This window comes from Saccopteryx bilineata, chromosome 3 (genome assembly GCF_036850765.1).
Source record: "Saccopteryx bilineata isolate mSacBil1 chromosome 3, mSacBil1_pri_phased_curated, whole genome shotgun sequence".
Taxonomy (NCBI): domain Eukaryota; kingdom Metazoa; phylum Chordata; class Mammalia; order Chiroptera; family Emballonuridae; genus Saccopteryx; species Saccopteryx bilineata.
The window spans coordinates 190,906,894-190,924,989 of record NC_089492.1 but is presented as its reverse complement, the minus strand read 5'-3'; the positions used below and the strand labels follow the sequence as shown (position 1 = coordinate 190,924,989).

The 18,096-nt window shown below is 41.5% G+C and overlaps 1 protein-coding gene across 5 annotated transcripts in view; it reads left to right on the top strand.

Moving 5' to 3' along the window:
* Positions 1-17,024, top strand: part of SSR1 (signal sequence receptor subunit 1) — a 37,143-nt gene extending 20,119 nt beyond the window's left edge. The window contains exons 8-10 of one of the 5 annotated variants that reach the window (XM_066268442.1): positions 4,039-4,102; positions 7,136-7,181; positions 16,172-17,024. In XM_066268442.1, the coding sequence (XP_066124539.1) occupies positions 4,039-4,102; positions 7,136-7,181; positions 16,172-16,351 (290 nt within the window). In that variant the 3' untranslated portion in view covers positions 16,352-17,024. Of the gene's footprint in view, positions 1-4,038; positions 6,274-7,135; positions 7,182-16,171 lie in introns of those variants that run through there. The other 4 variants (XM_066268443.1, XM_066268444.1, XM_066268446.1 and 1 more) reach the window with 4 other exon arrangements.
* Positions 17,025-18,096: the final 1,072 nt, after the last annotated feature.

Sequence of the window (18,096 nt, the reverse complement as noted above, 5' to 3'; positions counted from 1 at the left end):
GACAAGGAACATACTGACTCCTAATTTCTGTTTTAAGAGCCTAAACATTTTTTTTTTTGTTGCTAAATCTTATCCTGCTGTTTTGCTGTTTCCAGCATGGGTCAGAGAGTCCCTGGGACTATCATCTGCTCAGGGCTTTTGCTTTTAGAGCACCTAGCTGTCTCTAATTGTTAACTTAACTCTGCATGTTTTCACAGCATGTTCCCACAATCAAATGTTTTAATCTGTCAGTGATAAAAAATAGTATTTTTTTTTAATTTTTCATTACAATTAAGAATGAGGTTTGCCTTCTATATACATTTTTTTTTCCAATTTTTTTATTTTAGTGAGAGGAGGAGAGGCAGAGTCAGACTCAGGCTCCCACATGTGCCTTGACCAGGCTCTGGGATCCACCCGGCAAGCCCACTAGGGGGTGATGCTCTGCCCATGTAGGGCCCTTTGCTCCATTGCAACTGGAGTTATTTTTTAGCGCCTGAGGCCATGGAGCCATCCTCTGTGCCTTTGGCCTACTCACTCCAATTGAACAATGGCTTCAGGAGGTGAGGAGAAGAGAGAGAGAGAGAAGCAAGGGGGGGGGGAGAGAAGCAGATGGTTGCTTCTCCTGTTTGCCCTAGCTTGGAATCGAACCCGGCACTTCTACATACCGGGCTGATGCTCTATCACTGAGCCAACTGGCCAGGGCCTTGGTTGCCTTTCTAAACCTCTAATCTTATCCTTTGGATCTTTAAATGATCCTTTACTTGCTGGCTCCACAAGATAGTCCAAACTTTGTACCTTCTCTGCTCTAGGCATGGTCCTGTTTCTCTAACTCCTAGATAATACCAGAAATGAATAGCTAGACTTTAGGGATGCCATTGATACAGGTGACAGGCCCATTCTGTGAACTGGGTTAGAAAATACATATTTTTCAAATCATAAAATTATATTGATGTTTTCAGCTCAACTTTAACAGTATTTTTACTTAATTTTTTATGTTTGTTTTTTTTTCCACTTACACTTGATTTTGTAGAGAGTAGTTCTTAAACTTTAGCATTCATCAGAATTACCCGGACTGTTTGTTAAGCTTGCTGATCCCCACCCCTAGAGTTTCCAGTTTAGTAAGTCTAAAACCCAAGAATTTGGATATCTTAGGTGATTTTTGAGGCTATTTGGTCCCAAGCACACTTTGAGAAACACTGTTTTCTTAGAGTAAAGGGGTTGGGCTAACCTGCAGGTAATTTAGGTAAAAACAGCCATTTCTTTTGAAGATAGGACATATACTTTGCATATTTGAGGGTAAAATTGAGAAAACTGAGAAATATTGAAGATTCTGGCGCAGGTGGTGAGCCTGGAAGGTACATCAGGCTCTGAGGAATTACTTTAGGAGAGGAATTACCTTAAGAGAAGGGTAGTGTGAAGAGCAGGATATATAAGGCCAGTGTTTACCTTGGCAAGAGCTCTTCCTCACCTTTGTTCCACTCATCAGTATAAATGAAGGAAGGCTGGTTTGGAACAACTTGAATATATTACTAGTGAGTTTTTTTCTGATAGGTTTTGCATTCCAGATTGGGGTGCTTCAACTTTCTTGAAGTTTTTTTAACTTTTAAGTGACAGGTTAGCTGATTTTAATAGAAAATTATAGGATCTTTGCTTAATTACTAGTGTTCTAAGTATATACATAGGGAAACTTTCATCAGACACTGTAAGAATGAAGTCTTTTATATATAAGTTGATTTTCTTGTTTAACTAAAGGATCCATGAGAAAGCTTGCAACTTATATCTCATGAATAAAAATATCCATCTGAAAGCTGTTTATATAGCACTACTTTCTCTAGGTAAAATAGAAAATTAGAATATTCCAGCTGAGAAAAGGGAGAGCCTAACATTTTGCCTTTGTTTTCTAAAAATGGAAAAGGTTGTGGTGAGTTATGACTTTACTGTAATTAATTAATTAATCATGAGGAGTACACAGTTAAGAGGGTGATACTGGCTTCTTGCCACTGGCTGTGAGTGCCTGTGGAGGGTGCCGGCCGCTGCACACTTTCCGCTCCTCATAGCCACGCCCTGAAAATGGAGGAAATCAGACTCCCTGCTCACTGCCAGGCGAGAGAAAGCCATTTCTGTCCAGATCAAGAAAAGTAGGATGAAGTGCTGCATGTAATCAAGTCCATGCAGCAGATACTTTTATACCGTGGTCATCACAGGCAAAGAGAAGGCAGTCCCTGCACCCAGGTTTGGCAGTGAGGCGCTGAAATGAACTGGACATGCTGATCTGGACTGTGTTAGGATGTAAAAAAAAGTTTTTAAGGCACCAATATTTTATTTGAAAAGAGATTTTTCTCATCTCTGTCTCAGTCATCAGAATGTAAAGGAAGGAGAGGGCTGATTTGAAACTATCTGTAATAATTTTTTTCCTAATTTAAGTTGCACTAAAATTTTGCCTTTGTCATCTAAAAATGAAAATACTTGCAGTGAGTTATTCCTTTACTACAGTTAGTTGATTTTTAAGTTTTTACGGTTTGAGGTGGTGGTGACCAGTGGGGGGTTGGGCTGAGAAACATCATTATGCACATTGTTCTTTGCTGAGATCAAGTGTTGCTTCCTGGGCTGTTGAGGTATTTGGAGCCATTTTCCCAAAAGCTCAGTGACTCCAGAAAGCTCTCTCACAGTTTCTGGTGTGTCTCCTTCCTGACTTTGATGTGCTAGATGCAGGTGATGAAGGTTTCTTCCATGTGTTCCCTTATTAAAAACCTGATGTAGGTGGTTGACATTGTTGGAAGTTGGTAATCACCACCTCACTCTGCTTAATGGCAGCTATGTTCACACCGGTGGCCATAAGATTCTAAAGCACTTTTTGAATCCTCAAATATTTAGCATATTGTTTATTTTTCAAAATTATTTGGAAATTGGTCAACTGTGTAAAGGCAAATAGTTCATAGTTTAACCTTTTTGAAATCTAATGAAAGTTGTAGGCTATCTTCATCAGAAAACTGCTTCTGTGCTCAGTTTTAGGCAAGTTGAACTCCCTCAACATCACTAACCTTTTTTAAAAATGTCAGTTTTCATGTAACTTGTAGACTTAGGCTTAATACATATTTTCAAGTCATTAACCCTTATGCATATTTCTCAAAAGAATTTTTAGTTTGTAAATATATTTGGTAAAAATCTATTACATATTTTTAAAATATAGGCATGTGCTAGTAATTTTGGAAAATAAAAGGTTAAAATCTTTTAGGCACATTATATTTTTCATACCATCATTCATTAAAAGCTTACAAATGAACCCCGTACTTTGGTGAAAACATCTTTTTTCCAGCCCTTCACTTTATTTTTAACTGAAAAATGAATACTTATTGCACAAAGAGAGCTGATCTTCCTCATTTGAAAAGTGCTACAAAATAAGAAAAAGAAAAAACTTAAAGATGAATCCTCTTACTAATGGAAGTAGAAGAATCTCAACACCCATTTATTTTTTGTCTAATAGACCCCACTCAGTCTCTGTACAGAGAAAAAAGTAAAAAAATAAATAAAAGTTTGTGTGTGTAGGATGATCTTAGTATTGATACACTGTTTAATTTCCTTTATCCTGCTGCTTATTCCAGGTCATTTTATGAAATTGCCTGTATTACCCAAACTGCATGGCTGCTTTTGTGAACACTATCTTTAATTTTGTAACCATTATAAATATTGTGAGCTGTAAATTTCATACCAATTATGCTACTTTTTTGTTGTCTTTTACACTGTTTCTAAAGTGTCTACTTATGTATGCATAATCAATTCTACAGTTGTAGAATTCAGGAAGATTTTGCAGAGTGACTTCAACATTACCCTAATTGCAAAAGGTTTTATTTTGAGTTACCTCCTAAAGGATTATTTTAAAAGTTAGCTAAAATACCTAAACTAGTTAGAGGCATTTATTGTTAGGTGACATATTCCTGCATGTGTGTTTGTTTTTTTAACTTACTTGTAAAGTTGGGAGGGAAATGCTTTCTTAAATGTCTTTTGACTCCAACATACCTGTAATAGTCAGGCAAGGTAAAACTTTCTCTTGTTTTCCAGATAAAGCTTCACCAAGAAGGTTGCCCAGGAAACGGGCACAGAAGAGATCAGTGGGATCTGATGAGTAAATGTTCCTTTGTGCAACAATTCAGTCCTTACTTAACCTGCCCTAATGTTTTTCGGCCTGATGGGAATTAGTGCAGAGAAGCCATATCACCATAGAAGGCACCTACTACTTATGTGTGGACTGAGGAATCAGAGTCTATGGCGATAATATTGTTGAAAGTGCACTGCATTCCTTTTTCTAAAGTAACAAATTTGTTTTTTTTTTAAACCATTAAAATTTATGTGTGTGCGTGTGTATGTATGTGAGCAGTTGGCCTTACCAGAATCATTGTTGAACTACCTGAATGCCTTTAGAATACTAAATATAATGCTATTGTCTCTTTCCAGGTGACATTTTTCTGATATTTTCTCCCAAAAGTCAGTATTTGCCAAATATGAATGTAGGTGTCCTGCCTTGGACTATTTCAAAGAAAACAATTTGCTTCTTCATTAGAATCCTACTTGTTGGCACAAATTAACATTTGGTTATGAATAACTTGCTGTTTTAAAACTAGTATTCTAAAGGCACAAGCAGGAGCAGCTGCTTTTTAGCAATAGAGTTGTTTTGTTGTTTTGCTGCTGTTTACTATAATATGCACCTTCAGAACACTTTCAGGTGAGTTCAAGGGATTTGAGAATCTCTAGCAACAAAATTGTGGAACATGAAAATTCTGATTTTGATATATAAAATCAACTCTACTTTTTTTTTTTAATGAAAGAAAATGGTATGTTTGTGGATACTGAGTTGTGTCGTCCATGTTCTGTTTCTTACCCAAGGGAGAGCTTTGGAGTGATTTTAGTTGTTAGTTTTTGTTGTTTTTTTAAGAGATCACTTATCTCTCTTTAATAGAAGCATTTTGCTTAAGTAGAGTTAAGTTAGCTATAGACAAAGGTCAATTTGTAGGGGCAGAGATATATTCCAACTAATTCTAATGTTTAAAAAATTAGTTGGGTATTTTTTAAAATAGTTAACCAGTTTTTTATTGAATTTTGGGAGGATTTTGGTTGTTGATCTTTTTTAGTTAATCTGAAAATTTTCTAAATTTTAAGTACTTGTTATCTAAGAACCAAAATTAAATTGGACTTCATTTAATCCTCTTTAGAGAGTTAGTCTTGCCCTAGGAAGTAAATTAAGTTTGGCATGATGGTCAGACTGGGTAACTTGTAAAGGGTATTGGTGTGAACAAATGAGAGGCTTTTCCCCTCTGTTTTTAAGTCATAGTCTTCTACATAATTTTGTAAGGAAACAGTAAGTGAAATTTTAGTGGCTGTTTAATCCCTGATTGTCTTTTATTATAATGAACTGACCATTCTTCATTATAATATATACATATAAAATCTTTCCAGGTTGTTGAAGTACTATATTTAAACATCTGAGCCAAAGTCAGTAACAGTAATATAGAAGTCATTGTATAGTTAAATTAATCTCATTGCAAGTAGGGGTGGAGATGTCAAATTATCAATGTTGACATTGCTAAACTATAAACTTTCTATACTTGTAATATAAAGTGTTTTAGTTTTTAATTGGGCTATATGATCAGTAGTTTATTTTGAAAAAGCTCTGTGAGAAACTGCATGGTTTTTTATTTAATGTGATAAGGAGACCCCCTCTACCTTCTCAAGGAATAGACTCCCAGATATTTTTGTTAATGTTCAAGTTCATGAAACTAATAGAACATAATACAGTGAGGTGTAATTACAAAATCTAAATGCCCTAGAGAGTTTATTGACTACCTGGTAACACCGAGGCAGTGGCAGAGCCGCATGAGTTACAGGTGCTAGCCCTCTGGCTCTAAGTACTTTGCTTTACATACTAGCCCTTTCACTTCTGAGGTCCAAATTAGTGCCTCAGGAATATTGTCATTTTAATTTTTTTAGCATAGATTGGAAACACTTGAAAACTCAGATGCCAGGGGTCTTCTCTAGTATCAGTGTTTAGCAGAAACTAACTCCATAGTAAATGGAATTCAATTCCACACATGGTTTGTTCAAGCACACTTAATGAGTAGCCTATTTTTTAAATGTAAATATTTGAATGAAGTTTTTGTTTGTTTTGATATTTTTGCTACATCATCATGGTTTCTGAATTTACCTTTTGGACAACTTGGTTTCAGAGCCTGTAAAATGAACTAAGAATCTTGTGTATCAGTTCAGACGTGTGAGAATGTGTTCATAAAGCGTGAATCTTGCTTTGTTTGTCTAGCTTCATCTTTCATTTCAGAGACTTCGGTGACTTTAAGACTGTTCCTGTCTCTAAAGTGTTTTAAGGGGGAAGGGAAGTGGACCTGCAGGCTAGAAGCCTGAGGAAAACAAATCAGAAGGAAAAGAGCCTTGACCAGATTATAGTGATGTTTTTAATTTTAAATAAGCTTCAGAAAATAGTGACTTTGATAGGAAAAGATAAATTCAGATATCTTTTAAAATTGGATTATTGGAGTGACATTGGTTAATAAAATATATAGGTTTCAGGTGTAAAATTCCATAATACATCATCTGTGCATTGTACGGTGTATTTACCACCCTAAGACAAATTTATATATTAAGAAAATAAGAAAATAGCCACTGCCTTAAAGGTGTATTTGCAGTGCATCAGTCTAGGGTTATAGTTTGGCTTTGTTTAGGACAAGTGAATGGTGGTAATGTGATGTCAAAACTTTTACTTAATCACTTATTTTGGAGCTGCAGCAGTAGATAATGTAATATATATAAGGCTCTTACATAACATTCATCTTTTGTGATACAGTGATATTAATTCTCTTGGTATGAAGGAAAATTTACTTGAGTGCATTTAAATAATGTGATTTTAAAAAAACAACCCATGACTTCGGCAGTATACTTATTTCTCACCAAGATTTTGATAGGTTTATACCCTTGATTTTTCAGTCTTTATTTTAGTTCCAAAATGAGATGTTAGCTTAAATTTTAAAACACTTCTTAATACACTTGATGTAATTTACCAGTTTGGGGTAGCATTGTTTATAGCTGTAAAATTAATAAATTTGTTATGATTCTATTAAATAATACTCTACTTTTCTTTGAACTATATCCCCAGCTTAGAGACACGCAGGCTGACGCATAATGAACCTTTTCTTACTAGTGTAAGTGAAATGTTGAGTCTTGTTGTGCAGTGCTCTGTCTCTAAGAACATCAGTAGAGGAGAGGACATTAGGAGGGACGAACAACACGTAACTGACTTGCAAAGATCTAAAACTTTTTTTAGGACTCATGTACTTTACTTTATCCTTTTTTTATTTACACAAAAACCTGGACTTTTACAGTAACTAATTATACCTGAAGCTCTGGCCCCTTTTTTATTTTGGGTTTAGAGATTATTTAGGAATATGCCACTAAGGTTTGGGTGCCATTTAGCTGCCTTTTTATGGCAGTAGGAAAGGAACTCATTTATTAAACATCAGCCATGTACTGTTTTCTGTTGGGGCTTTTCATTCATCTCATAAAACCTCACAACTGTTCACTGAGGTAGGTGATACTGTTCTCTGCATAGACTGGAAAAAACCTGAGTTTAAGTAACATGCTCAAGGTTACACATTGAAAATGGATTCAGAGCTGTCTTATTCTAAAACTCACACATTCTTTCCCATGCACTATGTTTAAGTTGAAAAGTTTTTAAAAAGATGAAAATTTGCCTGACCTGTGGTGGCGCAGTGGATAAAGCGTCGACCTGAAAATGCTGAGGTCGCCGGTTCGAAACCCTGGGCTTGCCTGGTCAAGGCACATATGGGAGTTGATGTTTCCAGCTCCTCCCCCCTTCTCTCTCTCTGTCTCTCTCCTCTCTAAAAAATGAATAAATAAAAATAAATTTTAAAAAAAGATGAAAATTTTATAAAATCAAGCATTTGGGCAGCTTACAGATACTTGATTTTTCAGAATTGAGCAATCAGGAAGTTCAGATAACCCCAGTACAGAATATACTGTATGTATACACTTGCTGTACTGTATATAGTATGTAAATACTACTCAACTCCAGAACACAAACCCCAGAGAATCTTCAGAGCTGTTATAAATTGATTCATGTGTTAGTTTATGGTATGTATACATAAAGTTTTGGAATTTGGTACCGCATTTTTATATGATTTGTTACAATACCCTATTTAATCTCTAACACAAACACATCTCTTTAAATGTCCCCTTGATTAACAAAATCATGGTCTTTAAAAACATTTTCTTCAAAATAGATTTTCTAATTTTGATAGTATTTTCACATAAAGGGTTGATTCATTCTCATAGTAGAGATAACAGTGAAGTATCATTTTGGGGAGCTACATCCAGATAGTGATAGAACTGGGATTATAGGTTCAAATTCATGAGTCACAAAGACCATTTGACTGGCTTTTTTTATTCTCCTGCTGTTCCTTATGTAGATTTTTGTCATACCAGTGACAGTCATGTTGACAAGTCTGTCTTCTTCTGCTGGCCTGTGAGCTTATATCTTGTTTGCTTTCTGTGCCCAACTTCTCTTTCAAGATTTTCAGGTGGAAACATATCATAGGCATGCAAAGAAAAAACGAAAAATGTGGGTCAGTTTTCATATGCCATTTTTTAATAGCATTGTGTTAAGAAATACTCCTGGTGGGAACCCAGTCTCACTGGTGGTTCTGTGAGTTTGCACAGGGGAGGTGATATGGTGTGCTGGCGGGGAATTAGGATGTGGTCAGTCCTGGCCTCTACCACAGTTGCAGATTGTGTGGTTCTGTTACCTATGTAGCCTTACCTAATATGATATTATTTAAGTGGTTCTTCCATATATCTAGTTTGCTCAGCAAAAGGAAAAAGAACTAAGGTATAGAATAGACTCATGTCAGGCTGCCTGGGTTCAAAATTTCAGTTCCCTCTTGGTTGGAGGTAAAGAACCTTCCTCGGCTTCAGTTTTGGGTGCTCAGGACGTTGGGTGCATAGGAAGCCACGGGAGTGGTAAGCTGCAGTTGTTGGAAGGCACCACATTGTGGTAACACTCTGAGCATAAGGGGGAGAAGTGTATGTGGCACTTTTTGGACTTAAGTGTGGAGAGAGAGATTCTACTGAATAGAAAAGTTAGTGTTCTTTAACTGAAGAGTAAACGTCTTAAGGTGAACATGAAATGTAGCTAGTTCTGTAGATTTAATAGTGACCTGAGTCATAGGGCTGCCAAAGGAGTTCTTGTAATAAACCTGCAAGAGCCTGCACGTCCAATTAGAATTATCTTTTTCAGAACACTTGGAGAGGCTACGTGGTTTCCATGTTTGGAACTTAGAATTTCTTTCAACTTCAGACTATAAGCCACCCAGAGAGAGTCGTCTTTATTGTTTTTCAGAAATCACATCATCAGAACAGGTGCTCAAGCTCTACAGGCATTTTATTTTCTTTGTCTTTTTTTTCTTTTTTTTTTTTTTCATTTTTCCGAAGCTGGAAACTGGGAGGCAGATAGACTCCCACCCGACCGGGATCCACCTGGCATGCCCACCAGGGGGCAATGTTCTGCCCCTCTGGGGCGTCGCTCTGTTGCATCCAGAGCCATTCCAGCGCCTGAGGCAGAGGCCACAGAGCCATCCCCAGTGCCCGGGCCATCTTTGCTCTAATGGAGCCTCAGCTGCGGGAGGGGAAGAGAGAGACAGAGAGGAAGGAGAAGGGGAGGGGTGGAGAAGCAGATGGGCGCTTCTCCTGTGTGCCCCGGCTGGGAATCGAACCCGGGACTCCTGCATGCCAGGCAGACGCTCTACCACTGAGCCAACCGGCCAGGGCCTCTACAGGCATTTTAGAAAGCGTGAGGAATGTTTTAATCAGGAGCAGTGCTCAGGTTGAGCAGAGGTGTATCAGGCATCCGCTGCGCTCTTCCATATGCATTCCCAATCCTCACAGCGACCCTAGTAACCCCATCCATGATGGAACAGTCTCGAGGAGACAGGTGCCCACCCTGCAGGCTTGGTCCACTGATCTCCAGCTTTGTTGGGAAAGGGTATAGGTATATGAATACTTCATCAGGTGCACATTCACATTAACACAAAAAGCATACTTGCCTGTGTTCTGTTTACTTCATTTGGTATTTGCTTGATTCTTTCTCTAAGGTAGACACCTGTCTGTCACTGCTCAAAGCTACAAAGAGTTTGTAAATACTCTGTAAATGCTCTTAAAAGGACCTGTTGCCGTCATCCTCAGTAGAAGATTTAAAGCAGTGTCCTCAGTACACATGTGAATAGCACTGCTCTCCCCTTGAACTCTGCTGGGTTTATTATTAGAGTTGCATGTATTAGGTCTTGTACGTAGTATCCCAGCCTGTTCATAATTCTTTTCCATGGTTAAATGTACTGTTACATATTTTCGAAATTGGTCCCAATAAGCTACTGGCACTTTGTGTCCATAGAGTTGAAAGAAAGCTGTGGAGCAGGCTGTGGACATCTTGTCCTCGAGCTGCCTGCAGAGAAGACAGTGGCGGCAGGGTCCTTGAATAGTGGTGTGAGAATGTTTTTTGTGAACTTAGCTGGAGCCCCATGGCCAACATGTATCTGGTTCATACAGAAGCCCCTGCCTAAAACTACTCTCATTTCAGGAACCACTGGCACAATTCTGGTCACTATAGTGGCTTTTCACATGCGGCCAACATCTGGTTTGAAGGATAAGTCCTGTCCATGTGCTGTTTTGGTCACATCCATACAGTGTAGACTTTTTGTGCCAACTGCAGACGACATAGGCGCGCACAACTGTCACAGAATCCTGTTCATTGTCACCAGATCCTGTCTTGCAGACTCTTGAGAGACTTGACCTTCAGACGCACACCTCCCTTCCTGTCACCCTCTCCACTTCTTGCTTCTTTCCTATTGGTCCACCTTTGTGAGAACCTTCCTACTTTGAGTCTGCATGATTCTCTTGCCCCTGTTAGCTGCATTTCTATTTTTATTTTCCCTTTGTCAAAATATAGCCTAAGCTATTGGTTCCCTGGTTTCCTTTTCTTCTCTAAGCTTTTTTTTTTTTTTTTTTTTTTTTTTTTTTTTTTTTTTTGAGAGCAAGGAAGGGAGAGAGAGAAACTTGTTTCATCAGGTGACCAAGTTTGAAAACAGTACATGATAGATGTTAAATGAATTATGACCACAGTGTGAAGTGGGTACACATCCCCATTTTGCAGATGAGGAAGTTTAATACCCAAATTAAATAACTCTATTAGAAACTCTATTAGTGTTAAATCTAAGATTAAAACAGTCCAGTCTGTGCAGAGCCTACACATGATACTGCTGCCTCATAACATGGAAGTTCTGTAGGTTGAATTCTTGTGCTCTGGGTTCACATATGCCAAGTCTCCTGTGCACATAGGAGCTGTGCTTGGGGAATCTAGAGGAGAATGCAGTTGCTATGGGCCCTTGGTTATTATACATTGCAGCTCCACCAGGAAGTGCTTGCCAGAACAAAACTAAGGGAACTAGCCAGTAACTGCCCAGGGTTCATGTGCAATCCCATAGGTGAGTTCAAGAAAGGAAGTGAAACAACAGGACCATCACACCCAGAGCTTCAAAATGAAGTTATTTCCAAAATTGGAGGTGAACTGTAACCTTATTTTTCCCTTAATAATGACAAGTTTAGCAAATTATACCAAGTTGAGGCAACTAAATAAGGTTGTCTTCAGAATTTTAGATCTATAGTCTTACTCCTGCAAGAATTCTCCAAATGATATGAAGGCATTGTAAAAGCAAAACTGTTACTCTCAGGCTCCCGATCTGCCAGCATGAATATATCCTGCTGCCCTCTACTGCTCATGAGTGGTATAGCAGTGAACAACCCATCCTCATGGCTTGCCCCTTGGCATTGCCAGAAAGGTGCAAAGGCTTGTGAGGAAGATAAGACTGTTAGGAACTGTTCTTTTCTAAAGCAAACCACCAACTCCAACCAGCCTATGCATGCCTGTTCTCCACTCGACTCCAAATGTAAACATCAAATGAAAGTGAAAAGTTTTGCTTTACAATGGAATGATTTGGGCTTTTAAGTTACTTGAATGATCACATCTGTAAAAAGAGGAACGCTATGAGAGACCCCCCCTGTGGGTCCCCTTAGAGCTGGCCAACCCCTCTCAGGATGTGTTCTCTATACTGGTCTGCTTTGACTCTGTTGTGGCCATATATATGCAACACCCCTGTTTATTTTGGATCAATTAATCAAATATATATTCACTCATTGGGCATCAGTATATAGTATGGTTAATTGCTGTTGAAATTAGCTCTTGTTTGGCTGACCAGGCGGTGGTGCAGTGGGTAGAGCATTGGACTGGGATGTGGAAGACCCAGGTTCGAGACCCCGAAGTCGCCAGCTTGAGCGCGGGCTCATCTGGTTTGAGCAAAGCTCACCAGCTTGGACCCAAGGTCGCTGGCTCAAGCAAGGGGTCACTTGGTCTGCTGAAGGCCCGCAGTCAAGGCACATATGAGAGAGCAATCAGTGAACAACTAAGGTGTCGCAACGAAAAACTGATGATTGATGCTTCTCATCTCTTCGTTCCTGTCTGTCCCTCTCTCTGACTCTCTCTCTGTCTCTGTTTAAAAAAAAGAAAAGAAAGAAAAAGAAATTAGCTCTTGTTTGAATCAAGACTCATCCACTTACTGGCAAGATAACCTTAGACAAGTCACCTAACTGGTCTCAGCTTGTTTTTTCAGTTGTAAAGTGGTGATAATAGCAATTAGAGTTACTAGTTATTAATGTTCAATGAATATTTATAAAGCCCTCACTATATGTCAAGTATTTTGTTGAATTTTTAAAATTACTGCATGTAACAAAACAAAACAAAACCCATGATCTTAATGCATAGGCCAAAAGAACCTAATTTTCACTTTGAGGAATGTTTTTCTCTTTACATAAGCAATATTCATTTGACAGTCAACTAAAAACCATCAACTTTTTTTACTAGAACTGAAAGTTTGTTTAAACGATGTGATCCTCTTTTTTTTTTTTTTTTCCTTTCTGTGTTTGATGGAGCCTTATATTAGAGTTGGAAAGAATATTAAGAATCACTCAGTCCAACCTCTTGCCTAGTGCAGAACCCTGTAGGACAACTCTACCTGGCTAGGCCCCTCCCATTATTGGACAGTCCAACTGATAGTTCTTTCTTAAACCCAAATAAACTTCCTTGTAGTAACTGGCCACATAAAACCTGACATTTTATTGAATTACATAAAAATAATCATTAAAAATGATTATTTGAGATACAGGATTAAAATAATTGCCTTTAGTTCTCTCCCTCCAAAATGCATTCCTTCAACAGTTACTTCTTGATCTGAGGCAGCATTCACAAACTTAATAGCCCGTAAGATAAGGGAGAGGTAGGGTGGAGGGAAAGGGGCAGGAGGATGCAAATTTTAAGTGTGGAGTTCAGGGCACAATCCCCACATCTGACTCTAGCCCTGAGCTGTGCCTGGGAACCCACATTTTAATAAGCACCAGTGGTTCTCAGGTCTGCAAAACGTTCCCCAAGAGCCTAAAGGCATTGCCTGGCTGCCAGGAAGCCTTTGACTCAGTGCCAGGCAGGACCAACGGTGGTGGTCAGCCTGGACCGGAATAGTCTTCCTTGCACAGAAGTGGGGCTGCTTCACGTGCCCCTTCCTACTGTTTCCTACCCTTTTGGTGGCTCCTGACAGGCCAACTGAAACTGGTGGTGGTGGTGGTGACAGTTGACTCTTTGAAGCACTTTCTCTGATCTGGAGACTCTTGTATGCATTTTACTTGTGCTCATCTCACTGTCAGGGCAATCAGCCCTATTTGAGATAAGTTCTAGTATCACCATGTTCCAGCAGACGATTAAAAACTTGCCTATGCTCACCCAGTTAGTAAGCTCTAGTAAGGCCCTTCAGAATTTGGACATAGGCAGTCGGACTCCAAGGCTGTTCATCTGCCCTGCCATAGCTAATAGACCTCTCCTGAGAGCCTCACTCATCCAGCCAAACACCCAATGTCACAAAGGCCCCTCATACCACAGGAAGTGGGCATCTTCTTTCCCTAAGCCACTTTCAGTATTCCTTCTCTGTGCCATCAATCCATAGGAAAACCCCTCTTTACAGGTTCTCCATCCTCCCTCATAAGAGTCTTAAACCCAAGTCTTATGTCCCCATTGGACCGCCCAGCTGCCGGCCTCCATCCTGGTGCAGGGGAAGCCTTTGGTCCCCGCTCACTCGTTAAGGAAGCACTCGAAGCATGTGGCAGTCCCCTGTGGTGGCGGTGCCAGCGTGGCCTCAGCACTGTGGATCCACCTCCTATGCCGTCTTGTCCCTCTCAAGCCCACCCTGAAGAATGCCACTGTGATCACCTTAAAATGGCCTTCAGAAGCCTTTCTGCCGTTCCCAGAGCCTGCAGAATGACCAAAACCTCTACTGTTTTGCTTTGCCACACCTTCGAACCTGATCTCTCACTAGTCCCTGCTTTGAACTTGAGTCCCAGCTGAGCTGTTCCCCGTGCACCACACTGCTGCCCTCCCACCCTTGCTGGCCGCCCTCCCCTGCCCCGGCCTACTGTGGGGATCGCCTTTAATTTTGATGCAGTTTTAAACTTAATAGTTGTGAAATAGTACAAAGAAGTTCCCAATACCCCTCACCTTCACCTAGATCAGTGGTTCTCAACCTTTCTAATGCCGTGACCCCACAATACAGTTCCTCATGTTGCGGTGACCCCAAACCAAAAAATAATTTTGGTGGCTACTTCATAACTAATTTTGCTACAGTTATGATTCGGAATGTAAATACCTGATATACATTATGTATTTTCCGATGGCTTTAGGCAACCCCGCCAGGGTCTCGACCCACAGGTTGAGAACCGCTGACCTAGATCATTGTTAACCTTTGCCACATATACATAAACACATATTTTGACCTATTTGCAAGTGAATTGCAGACATTATGCCCCTTTGTTCCTAGGAGAGTAGATCTCCTAGGAACAGTCTCTGACACAACCAAATTAGTTATCAAAATCAAATCTCACCGTAAAGGCAATGTTTTCTAACCCATAAGCTATGGTCAGATTTCACAAGCTGTCTGGGTAGTGCCCCTCATGGTTCTTTTTCCTGGTTCAGGAGCCAGTCCCAGATCACATGGTGCCGTAGGAAGCATGTCTCCTTAGTCTTGAATCTAAAACATTTCCTTGGTCTCCCAGGACACTGGTGTTTTTAAGGAGTGCAAGCTAGTTGCTTTGCAGAGCATCCCCAGCTAGAGCTGTGAACTGTTTCCTTGTAATTAAATTTGCGTTAGGTCTCTTGGGCAGGAAGAGCATGGAGGGGATTTGAACTCTTCTCAGTGCAGAGAATGGAGAGGCACCTGACGCTGGCTAGCACCTTGATTGTGATGTTGATACTGGGGACTTGGGAAAAGAGGGGTCTTGCTGAGTTTTTAACCTCGGTTTTCTTGTCACCTCTTTGAAGGAAGCTTTCTATGGACCCCCCCCCCTACACACACACACTCACAAGCACCCACAATTAGGTCAGGTGTCTGTTCCCATAATGCCACGCACTTGGCATCTGTTCAGAGTGACTCGATTGCATCCTAGTGGCTGTGTGCCTGTCTTCCCCCATCTGCTGCACATTCCATGAGAGCAAGGACCACCCCTTGCTCACCATGGCAGCTTGGTAAATATTTGCTGAGTGAATGAAGGGATGAGTGAGACTGGGGGCCGGTTCAGTTACAAAGCAGAAGCCTGCAAACCTGTCCAGATGATGCTCTGTCTGTGGTGCTTCCTGCTTTATTCATGGAGCATGGCTGAGTTTTCGGGTTTCCTTTATACTCTGGATTCTCAGAAAATGCATGCAAGTCTGACAATCCCAGTAAAGGACAGAGTGTTAGTCCTTCCTTTTGGGGATCACAGAGGGACTAATTATAGAAAGTTGGAACCCCAGTCCAACAGTTTTCCATTTGTTTCTTCATAGGAGGAAAGGTGGGGGGGGGGGGGGTTGTCTGGGTTCTTTATCGTGTGAAATGCTTAGACATATAAGAGCTGCATGAAGTGTCTGTCACAGTAGGATGGCCCTCAGCCCTGTTGCCTCTGTCCAGCCACACAGTGCACACCCTAGTAGGGAAGTGACTCAGGGCTGTCCTGAAGCCTCTTAGGAGATCACTCTCTTCCTTTGTTGTTTCAGACGCAGGAGGAGGGAGACGCACTGATGTTGTCATCAGATTTCTCCTGCAGCTCTGCCATCTTATGTCTCCAGGGGCCCGGGCTGTGCACTCCGCTGAGGCTGCCACAGGAAACCCCTGGACATGTGGCTCCTGGAGACAGGCCATCCTTTCTGCACCGTTTTGCTATTTGTGACGTTTAAGACAGCACCGGGCCACTCAGCTGGATTCTCAACGGGCTCCTGCTGGGATGTCCTCTCTGGCAATGGCTGTGTGACCAGGGCTTTGTGGCTTATAACAGCTGTTGTGTGTTGTTTCTGGGTGGAGATTTCTTAGCCAACCAGGCTTCCTCTGCCAGCCAGTAGGAGGGCAGAGTGGGCCCCCACCATTGAGGACTGGATGGATCCTGTGACCCCAGCCATAGGTGCATTCAGTTCAGCTTGCTCTTATCCCATCACATAGATGGTGACTTGAGGTCAGGAGACAAATGGCTCTGACCTGTGAGCCCGTGTGACATGGTGGTTGTGACACACACCTCAGTAGCTTCCAGTTTCATCTGAAGGAAATGTGCTGGGTGAGCTGGGTGGGGGAGGGCCCTCAAAGAGCCTGGAGCACCGGCAGCCATCAATAGGACTCCCGCAGAGAAGGAGCTTGGTGCCAGAGAGCAGTAATGCTTCCTGTGGCCACAAGTCTCCAGGCCTGTCAGCAAGTGGGGTCCTGCACCCGCCACTCTTCGAGGCCTGGTCTTCGCATGTGAGTGCTCACAGTGGGCCCCCCAGGCTCTCTTATTCTGACTGGTTTCCAGTTGCACTACATTGTGCTGAATTGAGTTGGACTGAAATAAATTGAATTGAAAGGCCTATAAACAGGTATGAATCTCTTGCTAAGGGCAACCACAGAATCTCTATCTTTACTCTAGCTGGGTTGTGACCATGAAGAGAAGAAGGGGAAGGCAGGAAAGGTGTGATGGCCCAGGAAGTAGCAGGAGTCAAGGCACAAGGTGTCTGAGGAGAAGAGCGGGGGCAGGAGGCAGTCTCTCTGCGGGGGCTGAGACGATACAGACGTGTGCACGACTACGGAGGGCGTGTATCGCAAATGTGGCCTGAGAACCACATGCAGCGGAATCACTGGCCACAGAACCTCAGGAACCTGCATTTCTTTATTTTCTTAGAATGTATTCATTTTTTCAAAGAGAGAGAAGGGAGAGGAGCAGGAAGCATCAATTCCCATTTGTGCCTTGACCAGGCAAGCCCAGGACTTCGAACTGGCGACCTCAGCATTCCAGGTTGACTCTGTATTCACTGTTCCACCACAGGTCAAGCGAGTCTGCATTTTAAAATAAATCCACAAGTGGATTTAAGGTTGGAGACTCATGGTCGGGGGTGGGGCTTAGCCTCTGCTAGAGATAGGGAGCCACTAAATGATGTCAAGGTGGGAGCATCAGGATCAGTTCCTGTGTTAAGTGACTCATTGTCACACCAGAGTGCACATCAGACACATCAGAATCCCCTGGAGGGCTTGTTGATACACAGCCTGCGGGGTCCATTCCTGAGATTCTGAGTCAATGGGTCTGGGGAGGGGCTGGGTATTGCTTTGCTGGGAAGTCCAAGATGGGTGGTGCTCTGAGACACAGGTGGGGCAGAGATGGCAGCGTTCCAGGAACCCAGCCAGACTGAAGGCAGCCCCACATGCTCTTCAGAGGCTCTCGGACAGGACAATCACAGTACTTGGAGCACTTAGATTTGACAAAATGCCTCTTATCTATACACCCCTTCTAGGTTTCAAACCCTCTGACAGAAGTGTGACAGGTGCCAGTGCCCACAGCTCTGAAGGTGGGCAAGCCTGGGCCAGGCTGTGCAGTAGTATCCACTGGTGAGTTTTGGCAACCCCTGCTCAGGTTGATGCGAGTGTTCTGAGGCACCCAGATGCATCTCTAGGGACCCACACA